The 17,593-nt window shown below is 38.0% G+C and overlaps 2 protein-coding genes across 2 annotated transcripts; both read left to right on the top strand.

Moving 5' to 3' along the window:
• The first annotated feature begins 142 nt into the window (after positions 1 to 142).
• LOC113013574 (protein lifeguard 2) lies at positions 143 to 6,038 on the top strand. The gene is made up of 12 exons (XM_026154588.1): positions 143 to 678; positions 1,906 to 1,996; positions 2,131 to 2,219; positions 2,367 to 2,431; positions 2,533 to 2,586; positions 2,682 to 2,732; positions 2,829 to 2,868; positions 3,121 to 3,158; positions 3,397 to 3,484; positions 3,601 to 3,696; positions 4,390 to 4,443; positions 4,585 to 6,038. Exons 1-12 carry the CDS (start codon positions 664 to 666, stop codon positions 4,732 to 4,734), a joined length of 831 nt encoding a protein of 276 aa, XP_026010373.1. The 5' UTR covers positions 143 to 663; the 3' UTR covers positions 4,735 to 6,038.
• Positions 6,039 to 7,604: 1,566 nt separating this feature from the next.
• Positions 7,605 to 16,578, top strand: senp1 (SUMO specific peptidase 1). Its single transcript, XM_026154700.1, has 18 exons — positions 7,605 to 8,351; positions 8,538 to 8,596; positions 8,690 to 8,877; positions 8,960 to 9,035; positions 9,841 to 10,033; positions 10,184 to 10,328; positions 10,424 to 10,542; positions 10,869 to 11,152; positions 11,267 to 11,330; positions 11,532 to 11,570; positions 11,654 to 11,738; positions 11,836 to 11,976; positions 12,356 to 12,487; positions 12,794 to 12,997; positions 14,241 to 14,320; positions 14,431 to 14,515; positions 15,058 to 15,153; positions 15,244 to 16,578. Exons 1-18 carry the CDS (start codon positions 8,218 to 8,220, stop codon positions 15,304 to 15,306), a joined length of 2,187 nt encoding a protein of 728 aa, XP_026010485.1. The 5' UTR covers positions 7,605 to 8,217; the 3' UTR covers positions 15,307 to 16,578.
• Positions 16,579 to 17,593: the final 1,015 nt, after the last annotated feature.

Here is a 17,593-nt window from a genome sequence, read left to right as displayed (position 1 = left end):
ATTATATAACATGTCTATTTTGATGTTTTTGAGAAACCGCTTTGATTTGAGTTTTCTTCATTAAAAAATCTCAATTCAGATTCAGTCAGAATCGTTTTAGCTGTTAAAAATACTGATGGTGTGATTTGAATGTTATTGTCAGATGTTGACTAAAAGCATGTTTGACAGCATTCAGATGCAAGAAGAAGAAAGGAAAATCTTAACTGGTGTTGAAAATCTGAAAATGTCACTGTACCCTGCAAACCCCCGCTGTCCTGGTTCTGCTGCAGACCATATTTCCCGATTCGTCTGGACTTCTGTCCTCATAACGCATCATGCAGAGATCCGTACTCCCTATTTTCCCCGGTGCTGTGGTACAGTCCCAGCGTTTCTCTATGGTGCAACTTCATCTGGATGCTGCTAGAACATCCCTGGGTGGGTGAGGGAGGGGGGTGTCTGCTCGAGTCTGAGCGTTGTTTTTGGATTACATCACTGTATCGTCAGAGGTTGGGTATTCAGTCTAAAGAGGCGAGAAGACCACATCAGTCCCAGTCCTTTCTCACAGCTGTCAGTCTTAGTCTCGCCAGACTCCGAGAAATATCCCAATAAAGAAGACCCCACCGCGCTATTGTGTGTTTGGAATACGCACCGGGGCTACCTACTGCTGGACAACACACAGGCATCATGACGCAGGGCAAGGTATGAGCTTTAATATCGTTATTCAGTTAGGACTTCATTGAGACGTCGAAATCAATATTTTTTTAATTTATTTACTGTGAATATTTTCCTAACAGTTAATGTGAGTGCCTACCCAATCCATTTAGTCCCATTATTATCAGGTGCGTAATGGCAATGCGGACCTGTAGATGAAACGGGCTTTCGTCATTTTCAGTAATCATAGAATTACTTGAATAACTAATTTTGCGCGATGCACCGTCACATTTTCTGCAGGACTCGAGCGCACGGGGTTTCTCATTAGTGAGAAGTTAATCTACTTAATTTATTTTTTTCTTTTCATATTCAAAGTATTTTTCACATTTTGTGTAAGTGATACTTTAGCAAATGCGTCACATCACCATGACAACCTTTATTTGTGTAGACCTGGCTGCATGGTTACATCCAGGCGGTTACATCAGTCATTGAGGATTCTGGATTATTATTGTTTTAAGCTTATCACTGTGCATCTTATTTCTTTAACATCGCCTGTCTGTTATGTTTTCCAGACTAACGATATAGATACGAATGATCCCCGTGGGTGTTTCTTATCTTTAAATATAGATCTTGACAGCTGAAGGCTTCATGCGCGTAAACCTGTCAATCAAAACCTTTTGTAATTCGTTATAATTACAGTTATTAAAACTAAAAATGGGTTAAAACTTGACGTACCCCACTGAAATTGTGACAAGGCAGCCTGACGTGTCCGGTGAAGTGTCAATTATTAAGAGCAGCTGCTATTTGAGCTGAGGGTTAGATCATCGGTACTATGAGCTGAGGTTTCATTTAAATTTAAAGCACCAAATTAAACTTTAATGGGAAAGTGAACATTTTACACTCATATAAGCTGTTGATAATAGCTGTTTACTATTTTTATAAACAATATTTATGTTTTTGTTATTATTATACATTTCTTTAGTCATTACTCCAAATCTTTGGCGCAGTTCATCCTGGTATAGTACAACACCTATCAAAAATCTACAAGTCCTCACTTTCATATCAATATGTATTTTGTTGACATTAAAAACTACAAATTAAAACCCCTTTACCCCAGTCATATGTGATTCCAGATATGGAACCATTTGCACTCAAGATTTAATATTAAATAAAGAGGCCAAACATAGGAGATAGTCAGAAAAAAATGGTTTGCTATTCGTTGAAATAGAAGTGTTAAGTTGAAGATAACAAAGTGTTCATCTTGTATCCAACCAGCTGGCACTTGCAAACAAGACCACCAACGGCTCTTCCAGTGGAGAGGCCTTGGTGGCGCCTGCACCTCCGAGCTATGAGGAAGCTACTGCAGGTATGGCTGCTTTTTATCCCTCAAGTCATCTTAAAGAGTCTTCATCTTACATATACTCTTAAATATTTGCCATCTGTTGAATTCATGTGGTAGTGATGGGATTACATAAGCAAATATTGTGATGATCCCTTTAGGCGTCAGTGCTCCTTGCTACAACGATGTTGAGATGCTGACAGAATTCAACTGGGATGATCGCAACATCAGGAGGGTCTTCATCCGAAAGGTATGAAAAAGCTTAATTACCTAAAATGCTTACTGATGATAACACTGTGACTGTGAATGCAGCGCATCACTGATAATGTGTTGATCAAGTGCTTTTATATACTTTATAGGCCAGTACATAGAACAAATACTTTCTTTCTTTTTTAAGGTGTACAGCATCTTGATGATCCAGCTCTTGGTTACTCTCGCGATCGTGGCTCTGTTCACATTCTGGTGAGCGTCTGATGAAAGCAGATTTTTTTTCCAGTATCCTCTCATGTTGAATTGTATAAGCCTCGAATGGTAGCACACTTACCTGAGCCACTCTCTTACAGTGACCCTGTGAAGGACTACATTCAGACTAATCCTGGGTGGTACTGGGCCTCTTAGTAAGTAACACCATCCCTCAGAAGTGTACACTTATTTTGTGTTGGTGTCTCTTCTGTCTAAAGACATATCAAACAATATTCTTGTTGTTTTGCAGCGCTGTTTTCTTTGTCACTTATCTGACCTTGTCTTGCTGCTCTGCACCAAGGTGAGGCAGAAGTTATCAAAAAGGAAATGCACATCATATGGAAACAGTTCACATCACATCAAATATTGAAACACTGGTCTTTGTTTACCCCTACAGGAGACAGTTTCCATGGAACCTGATTCTGCTTGTCATCTTCGTAAGTATATCGCTGATGTGTGTTATCTTTTTAATAAATATGACCTTGCTTACACATGGATGGGATTCTCTGAACTTTTTTTTATAGCAGTAAGATATAACTCATTATTTTGTGCATTTAAAAGCTGACTTGCAAGTTAACTCTGGAAATCTAACAATAAATATATAGAGTTTTTTTTAAGGTGATGTTATTTGTTATGCTGTTATTTGCATATAATGCCTATATTTTCCGACTGACTGTCCTATGTTACAGACTCTCTCGCTCTCCTACATGACAGGGATGTTGTCCAGGTATATTTTGCATGCCTTCTTTAGATTGTCTTCTTAATGGATTTTATATTCAAATAATTATAGCCAGCAGTGTATTTTCTTTACAGCATGTCAGTTTAAAGTTAGCATACTTTATTTATTTTAGCAGAATAATCCGATCTGTGCCAGTGCTTTTTAGGCCACCTAAAAAAAAGTATCCTGAACCCCCCACCCTGTGGTAACAATTGCATAACATTTTACACGTTTGCTGTTTTAACAGCTTTTATAACACCAAGTCAGTGGTGATGTCTCTGGGCATTACAGCAGCAGTCTGTCTCCTGGTCACAGTCTTTAGCTTTCAAACCAAGGTGAGAAAACCGAAATGCTCTTCTTTCTGTGCACTTGTGAATCTAACTTCCCTGAATCACCTTTTCCTACATGTTGACTTACATATGTCTGGTTTGATGTGCTTTCTTCTTTGCAGTTTGATGTGACCTCATACCAAGGTGTGCTTTTTGTCTTCTGCATGGTGATGTTCATCTCTGGCTTGGTGCTGGCCCTTGTCCTCCCTTTCCAATATGTAAGTGTGATCAAACTAATCCAATAATCGCATAATTTTTCTGTCAGGTAAACACGAGTTAGCTGATTGTACCAGAACAGCCGGGATTTAAGACACCAGACACAAATTTGGACACAACTTCTCATTTAAGGTTTTTTCAGTTGTTATTATTTTCTGTCATGTAGAACAGTAGTCTACTGAAGAGATTACAAACATGTGGAATTCAGTGGTTAATAAAGAAAAAATAGTTTCACATTTTTGATTCTTTAAAGCACCTTTTGCTTTGACAGGAGTTATGACACTGTTAACATTTCCTCACCCTTCTGCATGAGGTAGATACCTGCTATTTTCAGCAGTATAGCTAACTCTCAGACATCCTTTGACTCTAGTAAAAAATCTTCTCGACGTATTTTTAGACTACCTAACCATTGTGTCTTAAAAAACAATAAATAACTACACATTTCTTTTTATTTGTTTTAGCAGTTTAATACAGTAGTCAAATAGGGCTGGTTGTTGTTTTGCTTTTGCTTAAATCTACAGTATTTAAAATAGTAAAAATGAATAAAGTCCCTCAAATGAGTACATGTTTTCAAACTAATACAGACTCAACTCCAAATTGAGAACATATAATAAAATATAATGGTATTTCAGCTGATTGCTTATTGTAAATTAGTAAGTGGAATCACAACTAATAAATGAATATGTGTCATTCAGGTACCCTGGCTGGATGGTGTCTATGCTGTGTTGGGAGCTATACTGTTTACCATGGTGAGCATATAAAGAGATGAGCTATTACTAATAGGCCCAGTCACATTTAATAGAACACGTGCAGTAGGTGCCTACAAACAATATAAAAGTTGAGTTATTTGTTTTTGCTTTTTTTAAAATTATTATTAATATGTGTTGCAGTTTTTGGCATTTGATACCCAACTCCTTATGGGGAACAAGCGGTACACCATGAGTCCAGAAGAATACGTCTTCGCCACTCTCAACATCTACCTGGATATCGTCTACATCTTCTCCTTTTTCCTCCAGATCTTTGGAACAAAGCGAGAGTAAACCTGTCGACAAGAGCTGCACCAATTACAGAAATGTAGTCAAACATAAAAAGAGTCTTTTAAGCTGTTGTTGATAGTGGTGATGAGGCTCCCAGTTAACAGCTTTATTTATTTATTTTGCCTTATACAGATGAGGTTGTCAATACTTTGTACAAGTAAACACCAATTTCTGGGGTATGTGAGTATTCACACATAAAATGTCTATAACCTTTCCATCGTCTCTAGCATGTTTGTGAAGCCATGAGCCAAACTGTGGCCTATCACCCAGAAACACTCAATAATCAGTGATCATCTTCATTTCATGTAGCGTTATCAGACTGTGAGTGTTCATATAAAACTATATGGGTCTCTTATTGTCATGCTTTCATAGGTATAATAAATTTCCTGCAAATAATAGATGTTGATAGTCATTAGGAGATACATTATGGATGACTCTAAAAAAAATCTAACTATGCCAAATTCAGTCATTATATCATGGCACTGTTGCTGTGGGTTTTCATGTGGATGACTGGAAGCACAAATGAAACTTTAAAAAGGCTTAAAAGACTTGAATAATTTGCCTGTTTTCAGTCGTATCTATTCTTGTCTTACTACTGTGAATTACAAGAAACCCCACTGTGTCTAACAGTTTGAGGGTAGGAAACACGTTCTCTGGAGTTTGAATGACAATCTAAAAAAAAGATTTATTCAACGTGGGATTTTGGTGTTGATTTCTGCCTTGACTTGTTGATTTATGTTAATGTTATACACTGTTTGGTCAGTAAGATATTACACTATATTCACCTTGTTGTGGTGTTTATGGTATGTCATTGCATTTGAATCTGAACTCTTTTAAATCATGTTTTTTCATGAATAGTACTTAGTTTGAGGAAGCCTTCATTTTCAGCATTATAGTTTTTTGGGGGGGTCTGTATGTACACTTCTGTAGTTGGTTTGAAGTGGTGAGAAATGGTAAAATATAAACATAACAGTGCCATATGTGCATGGATTGACTTTTATTTTTCATAAGGCCTGTACTTAGAGAGGGATTTGAACGCTATATTTCATAAGATTTGAAGTTTATTTTTTTAAGACAGAAAGATGTATTTTAGAAAGTGTATGAGATAAAATGTGTAGCGAGCTAGATGCTTAAAATAAATATATGTCTTCTAAAGTGGCCTTGGATAACCTTTATTTGATTCCATTGATGCAGTTTCACGTTTTATCAGGGCCCTGCATTTCACGCTAGATGTTAATGTTATATCGGGTGAATGCGTATGACTGTCATCATGGTTCTCTCTGATTAAATAAATTGTGCTAAAAGTATCTTGTTGTTTCATCTGTATCAGTTAAGTCTTTGACTGAACAAAGGGATTCTTGGGTTTGGTAGTTTGGGGCATCCCCTATACTGGGAATGGGTTAAGTAGCAAATGCTAAAAGACGTTATACATTGATTTACCAATATATTAGGTACACCTGTTCAATTCCTTGTTAATGTATATATCCAATCAGTCAAGCACATGACAGCAACATTGTGCACTTAAGCATGTATAGATCGCCAAGATGACCTGCTGAAGTTGTAAATGACCATCATAATGAAGAAAGAAAGGAAATTTAGGCATTTCAGAAACTACTGATCTACTGGGATTTTCCTACACAACCATCTCTAGGGTTTACCAAGGATGGTCCAGAAAAGTGAAAATATCCAGTGACCAGTATGGTAGTATGGGAGATTGAATCTACTGTGTCATCCTATCATGTCAAAATAGGCCAAATTGTCTGAGGAATGGTTCCAGCACTTTGTTGAAAAATGAAGTCAGTTCTGAAAGCCAAAGGGGGTTCAACTGCATACTAGCAAAGTGTCCAGTGAGTGTATGGGTTCATAAAGACTCATATTTATCATTTTTATTGTACAAGCACAAGGTCATCCAGAAATAGACAATCCACTTTTACAGTTCACTTGTGATTTGCTGCAGAAACACATACATTTTAAGGAAACATCCTTACTGGTGTATCTCTCATGGAACAAATTGGTTTATTGTGTGTTGCAGAACTTTCAAAAATAGCATCTGGCAACACTTTAATTTAAGATTAAAAAAAAGAAAGAAAAAATTCAAATTCAAATTCAAATTTTATTTGTCACGTACACAGTCATACACAGTACGATATGTAGTGAAATGCTTGGACAACTGCTCATGACCTAAAGAGAACAAAAAAGGAAAAGGCTATGAATAAGATAGGAAATAAATATGAAAAATTAAAAAGGGTAAATTTAACTAGGAAGGAATAAAATATAAATTAAGGTTAAAAATGAAATAACTGTACAACACAAATTAGAATGAAGGGTAAATTTAACTGGGAAGAATAAGATAAAGATAAATATATAAATTAAAGTTGAAAATAAAATAACTGTACAACAAAATACACAATACACAATATAGAACTATATAAGAATGTATGAAGAAATATAAATAAATATATACACAATAACAGCAGCTGTACAAGTATTAACCGGAAATGAAGAATATAGTGACCAGTGTTGTGCAAAACCAAAGTCCAGAAAGTCCAGTGTGTGTGTAAGAACCATATGTGTGGGTCAGTACTGTGAAACGTGTGAAATTATGGCATTTCATCCACTTGGGATAAGAACAGTTCCGTAAGTGCATTTCCCCCCTATAAGAATAGAACAGAATAGCCCTTTATTATCTTTGTACATGTACAAGGAAATTATGGATAACGAAATAACTCTCATTCACCATTGTCCTTGACCTCATTGCTTTTTCCATCGAGGTCAAAGGCAATTGATCAGTAAAAGAAATACACAGGATTTAGTGCGCTTTGATTGTATCCACAAGTCGAGTCCTACGGCTGTGACGTAGGACTAAACGTCAAAGACCCTCCGTTAAACCAGAGCCCTAAGGCGTCCCACCATTCTGCAATCGACCAGTTAGCCTTAGGTACACTGGAATTTACAACCTCCAATCACCCAATCACAATGTACGATGGTCAGACGCTCGGTTCAGCCATGTTGTGGTTTTGAATGAGGAAGAAGCGGGAGATGTTATTCTTCAACGAGTTTATTTACAATTTATTGTCACGTTAAGGATATATAAATGAGTTAGGGTGTAACCCAACATGATTTTCGTTTTCCTGAACGCGTCGGTTGCGACTTATCGCATTCCCGTCGTAATTTAAACATACTTTCATAAATTAGCCGTGTAGCTAACAACGTTAGCTAGCAGGGTAGTTAGTCTAGTTTGCTAGTTAGGTAGCTAGCTAGCTAATTGTAAGCTAAATATCAGGCGGTTTTGCGAGTGTTCGTGTGGTGATAAAATGGCATTTGTTAGGAGTGTTGGTGTTTGAAGCAGTCTCGGCTAACTTTGCCCGGTCGAAAAAAAGCACATTAGCTTAATTGGGTTTGACTACATTGACACTAAGGCTGACTGAAATCAGTGACAGCGATTTGTCTTGAAACTAGCGCCGTAATTTCCAAAACTTTTGAGCCATGTTGAATAAAATCTGCGAATGGATAGAAACGAGCGTTGCCAGTCTTCGCAATGGTGTACCAGCTGCCGAACACCCACATGCTCAACGCACACCAAGAGATGGTCAGATGAGGAGGAAAAGACCCTTTGAATGGTACGAGCAGATATATCTGAACTCCCTTGGTAATCAATGCCAAGAAGCTTAAACCCAGACAGAACTATGAGTGCAGTGTTTGTGTGACCGCAGTGTTTTAGCTCGCTGTCCATTTAGCCGTTATCTTAAGTTTGACAAAAACGAGGTAGCGTGTTGTTAACAGGATACCGTCTGTTTTTCTTTAAGTTTGGAAGATGGCCATAACATCGACCAAGATGGTTTGGTGATAAAGAAATCACGAATGGGTAAGTAGAAACTCACTTTGTTATGTGTGTTGTGAATGTAATTGTGGAGAGTATAGGCACACATTGTTTTCTGTGTGTTTGAAATTTCTACAGGGGATCTTATCGACTCAGTCAAGAATGCAGCTGAAGGGGTTAAGAATCACAGCTCCAATGTGGCTGCATGGATGAAGAACAATGTAAATCCTGCCTTGAGGAATATGCTGACTACCTCCCCTGGTTTGCCACCTGGAGAACCTCATCCGCGCCCCTCAACATCATCAGCAATTTGGACAGGGAGGCTGGTATGGTGCAGATTTATGGGTGTCCCTGTAAAGACTGTTGGCACACGTGAATCTTATTTAACTTGTATGTGTTCGGATTTAGATCCTTGACAGGAATTCTCAGAATGAGACATTTGCTGCTCCCTCAACAACTTTGGAGTGGAAAACGTCAAAATCTGGTAAGCTTAACATTTTAAACTTTTCAAAAGTTGTTGTATTAACAAAACTGAGCTGAACAGAGATGGGCATATGCAGCATTTCCAGAATTCCACCCTCTGGGAATGCCTGTCCACTCCAAGTAACTATGATTAAAACTAAAAGGTTTTAAAACATTCACTGGGTTTTGGATGTTGTGGCACCAGTTGAATTACAGTGTTTTCCAGGACAGTGCTGTTGTAAGAGCTTTCAGCTTCCAAGTATGTCTTTTAAATTGTCTGACAACCTTTATATTTTGTTGTTTGTAATACCTTCTTACTCTACAGTCTTTAATTGGAAATATTTTAGCAAATGTACTGTATCAGACTGTATGGGCTTTGTGATTTTCATACCCCAGTTCTGCTCTTGTACTACTTAATTGCATAAACACTAATTTGTCATCAATCTCAGGTACGTTAGGTCCAGAGTAGTTGGACGGTGACACAGTGACATTAGTTTCAGCAGCATTGCGAATAATTTTTTGATAGCAACAATACAACAGGCCTTGTTACATAATAAAATATAGAAGTATTAGAATGTATTGCAGTATTAAGGGCTGATTTAGGCTTCGATGGTGATGAATAGGGCAGTCACAATAATTGCGGGCTACATTGACCCGACATGTAGTTGGGTTTCTTGGAAGATGCACATCAGGTTACTTAATAGGTTATGGAGTAGATTTTGCACTGAAGCATATATCAGGTGTAAGTCACGATATGCGATCTGCATTTAAGGTTTCAAAACCTGTCTGGGCTGTAACTCTTACTGTACTTTCTCCCTGTATTCCAGAGTGGTTGCGTAATGAGAAGTCAAATACGGGATCAAAAGTTTGTAGGCGACAAGTGTGCATGAGTCCTGTGCATCGTGAGGTGCCAAAAACAAACGGGCATTCGGTTAATTTGCCACCCTCCATCACCCCTAAATGGCAGCCTTCTCCAAGGCTGGGCAGGCCTTTAAGTCTCCGAGCGCATGGAACTCAAAGGTATTCTTGTATTCCTTACATCTTTTGTGTGTCTGACAGAAAATTCTTTTTCAGCAGTTGCTGCTTGTTAAATTATTTATTATTGTGACATGTAAGCAATATTCAATCATTGTTATAATTTTTTTTGTAAATCCAAAATTTTGTCTGCAGTTCGTTTAGTGGAGTAGGTGCAACAAGCAGCTCTTGCACCAGCATGTATGAGAAGACCTTTCCCATCAAAGTGGTGCAGAGCCCAACACACAGTACCTCATCAGGCTGCTTACCCAAGACCAGGCCCCGCTGCACAGCACAGGAGGTTATTTATGAAAGCAGTAATGAACTGTGTGTATCCTTCATATCTATTTGTTGCATGTCTGTGTGTTCATACTGGGGTTTTTCTTTGTTTAACAGTCTGTTCGAGAGGAGGAGAAGGAGGTCTACAGGCAGCTTCTTACTATGGTCTCTGGTGGTCAGTCGTCTTATCTTCACAATGGCAGCTCGCACACTATTGTGAGGTCTCACAGAGATTTGTACGTATTGAATCAATGCCATGTTCCTGTTACAAAAAATGTGTAATGAGATATAATTTTGTTTTTTTGGGGGGGGGGCGTGAGAGAAGCATGAAAGGTAGTTTTCATATCTTCTTATTTTGCGTAGCATGGAATGACATGGCTTTCATGTGCATTGAGCCAGAGACTTCAAAGGGGATCTTCTTTTTTTCCTGGTGTGCACATTATCATGTAGCTATGGTATGTGGGGATCAGAACAGCCTACCCCACTTTATCCTGTTGTTGTAATCATGTTGTTTCCAGACCAGTCACTTATTGTACCATTCTACTTGTCATTGTCCCATTAGCACCAGCTTCCTGACCACCAGCCGCAGACTGCTGCAGTTCTCTTCTCCAACTGGGTCAGCAGCAGGAGGAACTTCAGAGGGGCCCAGCAGTCCCGCCAGCCCCAGGGGAGTCTCTAGCCAGTGCTCCAGCAACCTTCCCAGTCCACTGGGGGGCCCCAGCAAGCCAGAGATCCAGACATGGTCCCTGGACAGGGACCTCAGTTCCAGCAGAGGAGCTACTCTCATATCAACTCCTTCTCCATCAGCTCTGCAGGATAACTCTTCTCAGGACACACAGTCATCAGGTAATCATACTGAGTACTTGATGGAAATGGGGAGAGCGTGGAACATATTATTGTAAGTGAATTAAACGTTACTTGGTGGTTGTTCATGGGTCTTATTCTTGCCTTTTCTTACAGCTCATGATGGCGACTCTGTAATTATTGTAGATCAGCAAAAAAGTAAAAAACAAGACAGCTCGAGGTTAGTATTTCTTTTGGTCAGGCTTGCTATTTGAAGTGTAACTTGGTTAAACATAATACAAACAGAGGCATATATAGCCAAACATTTCAAGTTGTTTTCTTATTTTGTTTATAAATGTGTATGTGTATTAAGTGTTTAGGTAGATTTCAGCACAACCAAGGTTTATACATATCTCATCACGATACATTTCTGTCTTAACAGTGTGCCATGTTTCCAAGCTGAGTTATGGATCAAAGAATTGTAAGTGTATTAAATTATTTAATTTACACGACATTTGAATAGTGCAAAAATGACTTTTTTCCTTTTTTAAATTCTTCCTGTAGGACAAGTATGTATGACTCCCGGGCGAGGGAAAGACGGAGACAGATAGAAGAGCAAGAAGCTCTGGCTGCTCAGTTGCTGCAGCAGGTGAGTGGTCAACTCACAAAATCTTATTGGGTTAAGATTTGGCATGTTCATTATTTTCCCTTTTGCGTTAATTTGCTTTGTAATTTCTGGTTCTCAGCGCCTGTCTGACGAGGAGCAGCGTAGCCCAGATGTCGAAGTCTTTGTTCGAGTTCCTTTGGAGAAAGAGCTTCCTTTGAGTCCTATCATAAAAGAAGAGACGTCTTTGGAAGAGAAACCAGAATTCCCTGAACTTACAGAGGTATGGAAATTGTACCCTAATGTACTTGCATAGCTCATTATATATTTATTGAAATGAGTGACCACAACAGACTGTCGCAGGGAAGTATGTTTTCTAACTACTATTTATCTTTTAAAAAGTAAAACTGCAACTACATTTTGATGATAGATGTGCAGAGATTTCTTCTACAATCTTTTGAAAATTAAGTGCTCTCTGTTGGTTTTGTTAAGGTTCCTCATTTAATCTCATTTATCAGTAATATTCTGATTAAGAACATGAAGGGACTTTTACTTTTAATTACTGTCCTTGCATATTGTCAGACTAATATAAAATATATATAAAAATGTAAGTACTGTTTCATGGTTTTATACATGTATACCGTCTCATTCTTCCTCTTAAGGAAATGGAGGCTGAAGTGAACAGGGTGCTGCGAGGGGGCAATCCTCATGAAGTGTTAAGTGAAGGTTTTGGTCTCAGCCTTACACGTAAAGACCTGCAAACCCTGAGCAACCTCAACTGGCTCAATGATGAGGTGCGTAAATGTTGTATTAGAAATGAAGGGGGAAAAAATAGAGATCTTATTGACACAATTAAGAAACGCAGCTCCAATGTGGCTACATGGATGAAGAACAGTGTAGGTCCTGCCTTGATGAATATACCGCCTACCTCCCCTGGTTTGCCAGGGGGAGAACCTCAGAAGATGTAGAGAAAAAGAAATTATCGGTTTCTCTACATCTTCTATTTAAAACAAAAAACAGTACACGATTAGATTTATGATCCACAACTAAACGAGTGCACATGTCCACTTGATCTAAACTGTCTCTCTTTAATTTCCCAGGTGATCAACTTCTACATGAACCTGCTGGTTGAGCGCAGCAAGGATTCCAACATGCCAACAGTCAATACGTTCAATACTTTTTTCTATCCCAAGCTGCGCAGCAGTGGCTATTCTGCTGTCCGCCGCTGGACCAAAAAGATGGACATCTTTTCTAAAGACATCTTGTTGGTTCCTGTCCACTTGGGGGTGCACTGGTGCCTTTCTGTAAGTCCCAATGGCTGTTGTAGAAAGTAATCTAAAGGTTTAAGGGCGAGCATAAACAGGCCTGCTTTGTCAGTGTTATATGATGATTATAAGCTTTGACAGCACAGGCAACCATGTTTAAAAATGGCTGTAGTTCCTCAATGGTGTTTTGGTTTTTCTGAATTATCTAAAGCTAAAAGTCTTCACTTTGAGCCAACGTTTTACAAATAAATACACCTTGATTATTGGACCTAACTGTGTAATAATACACAGTATAAAAATGTACATAGGCTCTTAGTCTCAAATGTGAAGCCAATATGGAAGACGCACCTTTTCAGAAAAGACATTTGGTCCAGATTTTTGCCTGATTGTTTGAAAGTTGTTGGGCATAATGGATGTGATGTGATGTCGTGAGGGGAAAAGTCTTTATTACCTGAGTGGTTGGTGAGTGAATTCTGGAAGCTGCGAGAGACGCTAAATGAGTGGTGGTCACAAGATGGCCAAGCCAACTAAAGCACTTTAAAATAGTAACCACTGACCAAAGTGCTAGACATAGCAACAAAATTAGAAATTAAATATATTGAAAAAATGAATACAATTAAAATGACAACAGAAGAGGTGGGGTCTTAAAAGCAGATCTAGAAATTGGGAAGAGGCTTGTCTAATGTGAAACAGCAACAAATTCCACAATTTGGGAGCCACTATGGCAAAAGCCCTATCCCATCTGAGCTCGCGTCTATTCAGGCAAATCCCCAGTAGAAGTCTAGGGGAACACAACTCTTGGCCCTGCCCTCAATAAATAAAGTATAGTATAATTTAATATAGTATTTTTGCATACAATTCCTTTGAAAACCAAAAACCAATAGTAGATTTATGCTGTCTTTAGTCAGTAATTTATGCACAGCAACAGAAATGCATCTTCTGTTAGTATCTTAGCGTTTTTGTACATTGAAATTACAAGTGCCTCTCAAATCATGTTTGAATCACACATCGGGGAAAAAACCATTTTGGAAGCACTCATGGAGACTTTGATTTTGCTTTCAGCTTTATTTCCATTATTTTACGATAAAGTAAATAATGAAACTTCATAATGTTGGACTTAAACTGGAAACAGTAGGATCAGTGTGATTACAATAACCATTGCATTCTTAATAATACTGTTCTGTCGTGTAATAAAATTATTGAATTTATTGTTGTTTTAAGGGTCAGTTAAAATGTGGATATAAATATTTTGGGATTTTATTTAGCATTTTGTTTTTTTCAGGTGGTGGATTTCCGCAAGAAGTCCATCATGTACTTTGATTCTATGGGAGGAAACAACGATAAAGCATGTGAAATATTGTTGTAAGTTTCTGTAGCAGATGTGCAATATTTGTTTAAATGGGTTCTGTGTTTTGAGAGGTAAATATAACTCACTGAGTTTTGCACTTTTGCACTTCAATTTTGTTTTCCAGTGAATACCTGCAACAGGAAAGTAAGGACAAAAAAGGCAAAGAACTGGATACCTCAGGCTGGATTCTGCACAGCAAAACACGCAATGTAAGTTCTACAGACAAGGTTGTTGTGACAAGTGTTCAAATCACATGGTTTCAGGAATTTTAGATGGGATTTCATTATCTGCCTCACAGTATCGTTTTATTTATTTGGCATTTTACTTGTTTCTCTTTTCTATCAGACACTGTTCTACAGTTGAATCTGATAGCTGTAGATCTATAAAGTTCTTTTGGTTTTTTTGTAAAGCCCTCACTAGGTTTCTGGTAACAAATGGTTTCAAAATAGTGACAAATGTTAGTAGTCCAGTCTGAGATTTTAAGTATACAATGTTCTGCTGCTTTTGTAAGCCTCCACAAGATACGAAAGCCATGTTATTGGAGCGTGGATGATTTGAAATGTTTAAAGATCCAGTTTCTTATGTTTGTGACTTTTGTTTTCTGAATTTTCAAATTAGTTTCTCAGCAGCTTTTACTGTCAAGACATTTTATAGATAATTTGTCAAAGTGTCAGATGTCATTTTGCACTGTAGGTTAATCAAGGTTTGATTTGCACGTGCAAACTTGTCTTCTTTCTTTTCCTGTTCTTAGGAGATCCCTCAGCAAATGAATGGTAGCGACTGTGGAATGTTCACATGCAAATATGCAGATTACATTACCAAAGACAAACCAATCACTTTCACGCAGGTAACTTCAAACAGCATCAGTGAGAGTATCTTTTCAGTAAGCAGTCATAATGAAGGCTTAAAAATGTCTTTGCTCTTTTGTTTTTGACAGAAACATATGCCATATTTCAGAAAAAGGATCGTTTGGGAGATTGTAAACCACAAGCTGTTGTGATGTGAGGATGACAATTGTGAAGTTGTACAGTTGCCTCACATCTTGATGATGGTTGAGTTTTACTCCCCAGGAAAGGACTCGCAGATGGGAGACTTGAATTCTGGGAACAACTTTCACACCAGCTCGTCTGATCAGGAACCAGCTCAGCGATTTCCATCCTCGGCTAAAAGTAGCTGAAAGGATGTTGCTGGAGCAACAAATCACTGCCTCCAACTTCTTCTACAGTTTTTTTTGTGTGTGTGTCAGACAGCAGCTCAAACGCTTTGATTTGTACGGTCCAGTCAGAACTGTTTTTGAAATTACACTTGTGCAAATCATACTCTGAGGTGGAATGTTCATTACATGTTTTTGTGCCACAATCAGTTGTCATTGAGCACTCATTGATTAACATGTATTGTGTTATCAGTAAAAGTAAAAAAAAAAAGTGTTTTAAAAGCAGATTACATTCCCAAATGTCAAAGTCTCTATTTCCCCCCCTGATCTTCACACATGAAAACTCCACACAATGGTGGCACAATCTGGTGGCACACATGAGATTACACACATCGTGTTGATATTAAAAGTGCTTAGTTTGTTTCAGGCAGGCCTGCCTGGGTAAAGCATGTAGGATATTTGACACCTATTGGTTTGCTACACATTCTCCAGTTACCTGCTTACACTGGTTTTCTGTCAGGGATCTGGAGCTTAAAGACATTTTGGAGGTCTGACTTGGACTTTTGTGTTACTGCATACAGCTTTGCTGTAATGTCTACAAAGTTCAGAGTTGCAGCTTATGTGTGGATTTTACTTTAGTCTGTGTTTGGACGAGAATTTTGATGTTATAAGGTGAAGTTAATATTAAAATAGGTAATTACCTCATTGTTGCAGGTAAATTGATACAATGCCACTCAGTTCTTTATGACACTTCAGTAAAGCTGAGAAATTAATGTGACATAACCTCAGAGTATGATTTAGAGTGAAAAAAAAACATTGTTTCTCCTTGGTGCTGGTTTGCAGGTGTAACCAAACAATTACACCGTAAGAGTACGGTAAAAGTTCTGTCATTTGTTTATCCAGTTTTCTTGATGGTGTAAAATAAGGTTAAAAGTCTATTTTATGTATTTCGGTGTTCTTTTGTTCAACAACCTTTTGGTATATTCAGTATATTTTGAACTTTGTATATACTTAAAACATATACAGCAAACAATGTAAAATACTTTTTTTAAGAATGTATTTCCTATCTATTTTATCTAGACTCGAGTCTGTTTTAGAAATAAATTCTCATGTATTGTGGCTTTTTTCTCCAAATACTTTCACATAAACTCAAACTAATTTGTGGTTTCAAAGACACGAGGTAAAGCATGAACTTGTCTTTGGTGTTGAGCCGCCACAGATTTCTTTATATTTTACTTCTAAGGAGAGGGATGTTTTCAAAGTGCTCTTGAGCAGTAGTTCTATCATTCTGAAGGTCTTTCAAAGTTTTTTTGGTGGGGGGGCATTGGCTCCTCTGACCATTTCAAAGGAATGTTTGTTTAAGCCACTTACATTGACTGAATAATTCAAGCATAAAAAAGCCTCTCAGCCCAAAGTATGACCCATTGGCATGTCTGCATGTAACATCAAAGAACCCATTTTAAACTGCTACCAGCAGCCTGTTGCTAAAATACATCATTTGTTCACATTTCTTTAGCTGAATCTTGAAAACTTAAACATAAGTTAAAAAAAAAAAAGCAAAGTTATTTATACCTGCCAAAGTGCGATTAGATGAAAACATGGCATATCTCATAATGTCGTCTTGATGCACGCTCAGTCGTCCAGGTAAGTAAATCCCAAAGCATCGTTTCTGGATGTAGCATTTTCAGTGGGAGAAACATTTCATCACTCATCCAGGTGACTTCTTCAGTCTAAGCTGACTGCAGGCTTCCCCAGCCATAAACAGTACTTTTGCACAATGACAAACTAGCCTACTGAATGAACAATGGGCTGTGAGGTCAGTTCCTTGATCATTAATATGCAAATTTCCATGACCACTGATCAACAAACGCTAATAACAGGCCATTGACAACTGATCGAAGATCAGTGGTTGTTGGTTGGGTTTCAGCCACATGGCATTTAAGATGCCTGGATTATGTGTAGGTTTTTCCTCAGCATGCCGTAAAGTTTTGTCATGGTCAGCACATCCCATGTTGTCTTCAACCTGCTAAAGGGACTTTAGGTAACAAACAAACAAAAGCACTGTCACAGTGAAAAAAAAAAAATTTTATTTAAAAAAAAAAAAAAAAAAAAAATGGCAAGTTCAAAAATCAAA

This window comes from Astatotilapia calliptera, chromosome 20 (assembly GCF_900246225.1).
Source record: "Astatotilapia calliptera chromosome 20, fAstCal1.2, whole genome shotgun sequence".
Lineage (NCBI taxonomy): Eukaryota > Metazoa > Chordata > Actinopteri > Cichliformes > Cichlidae > Astatotilapia > Astatotilapia calliptera.
This window is presented reverse-complemented; position numbering and strand designations above follow the sequence as displayed.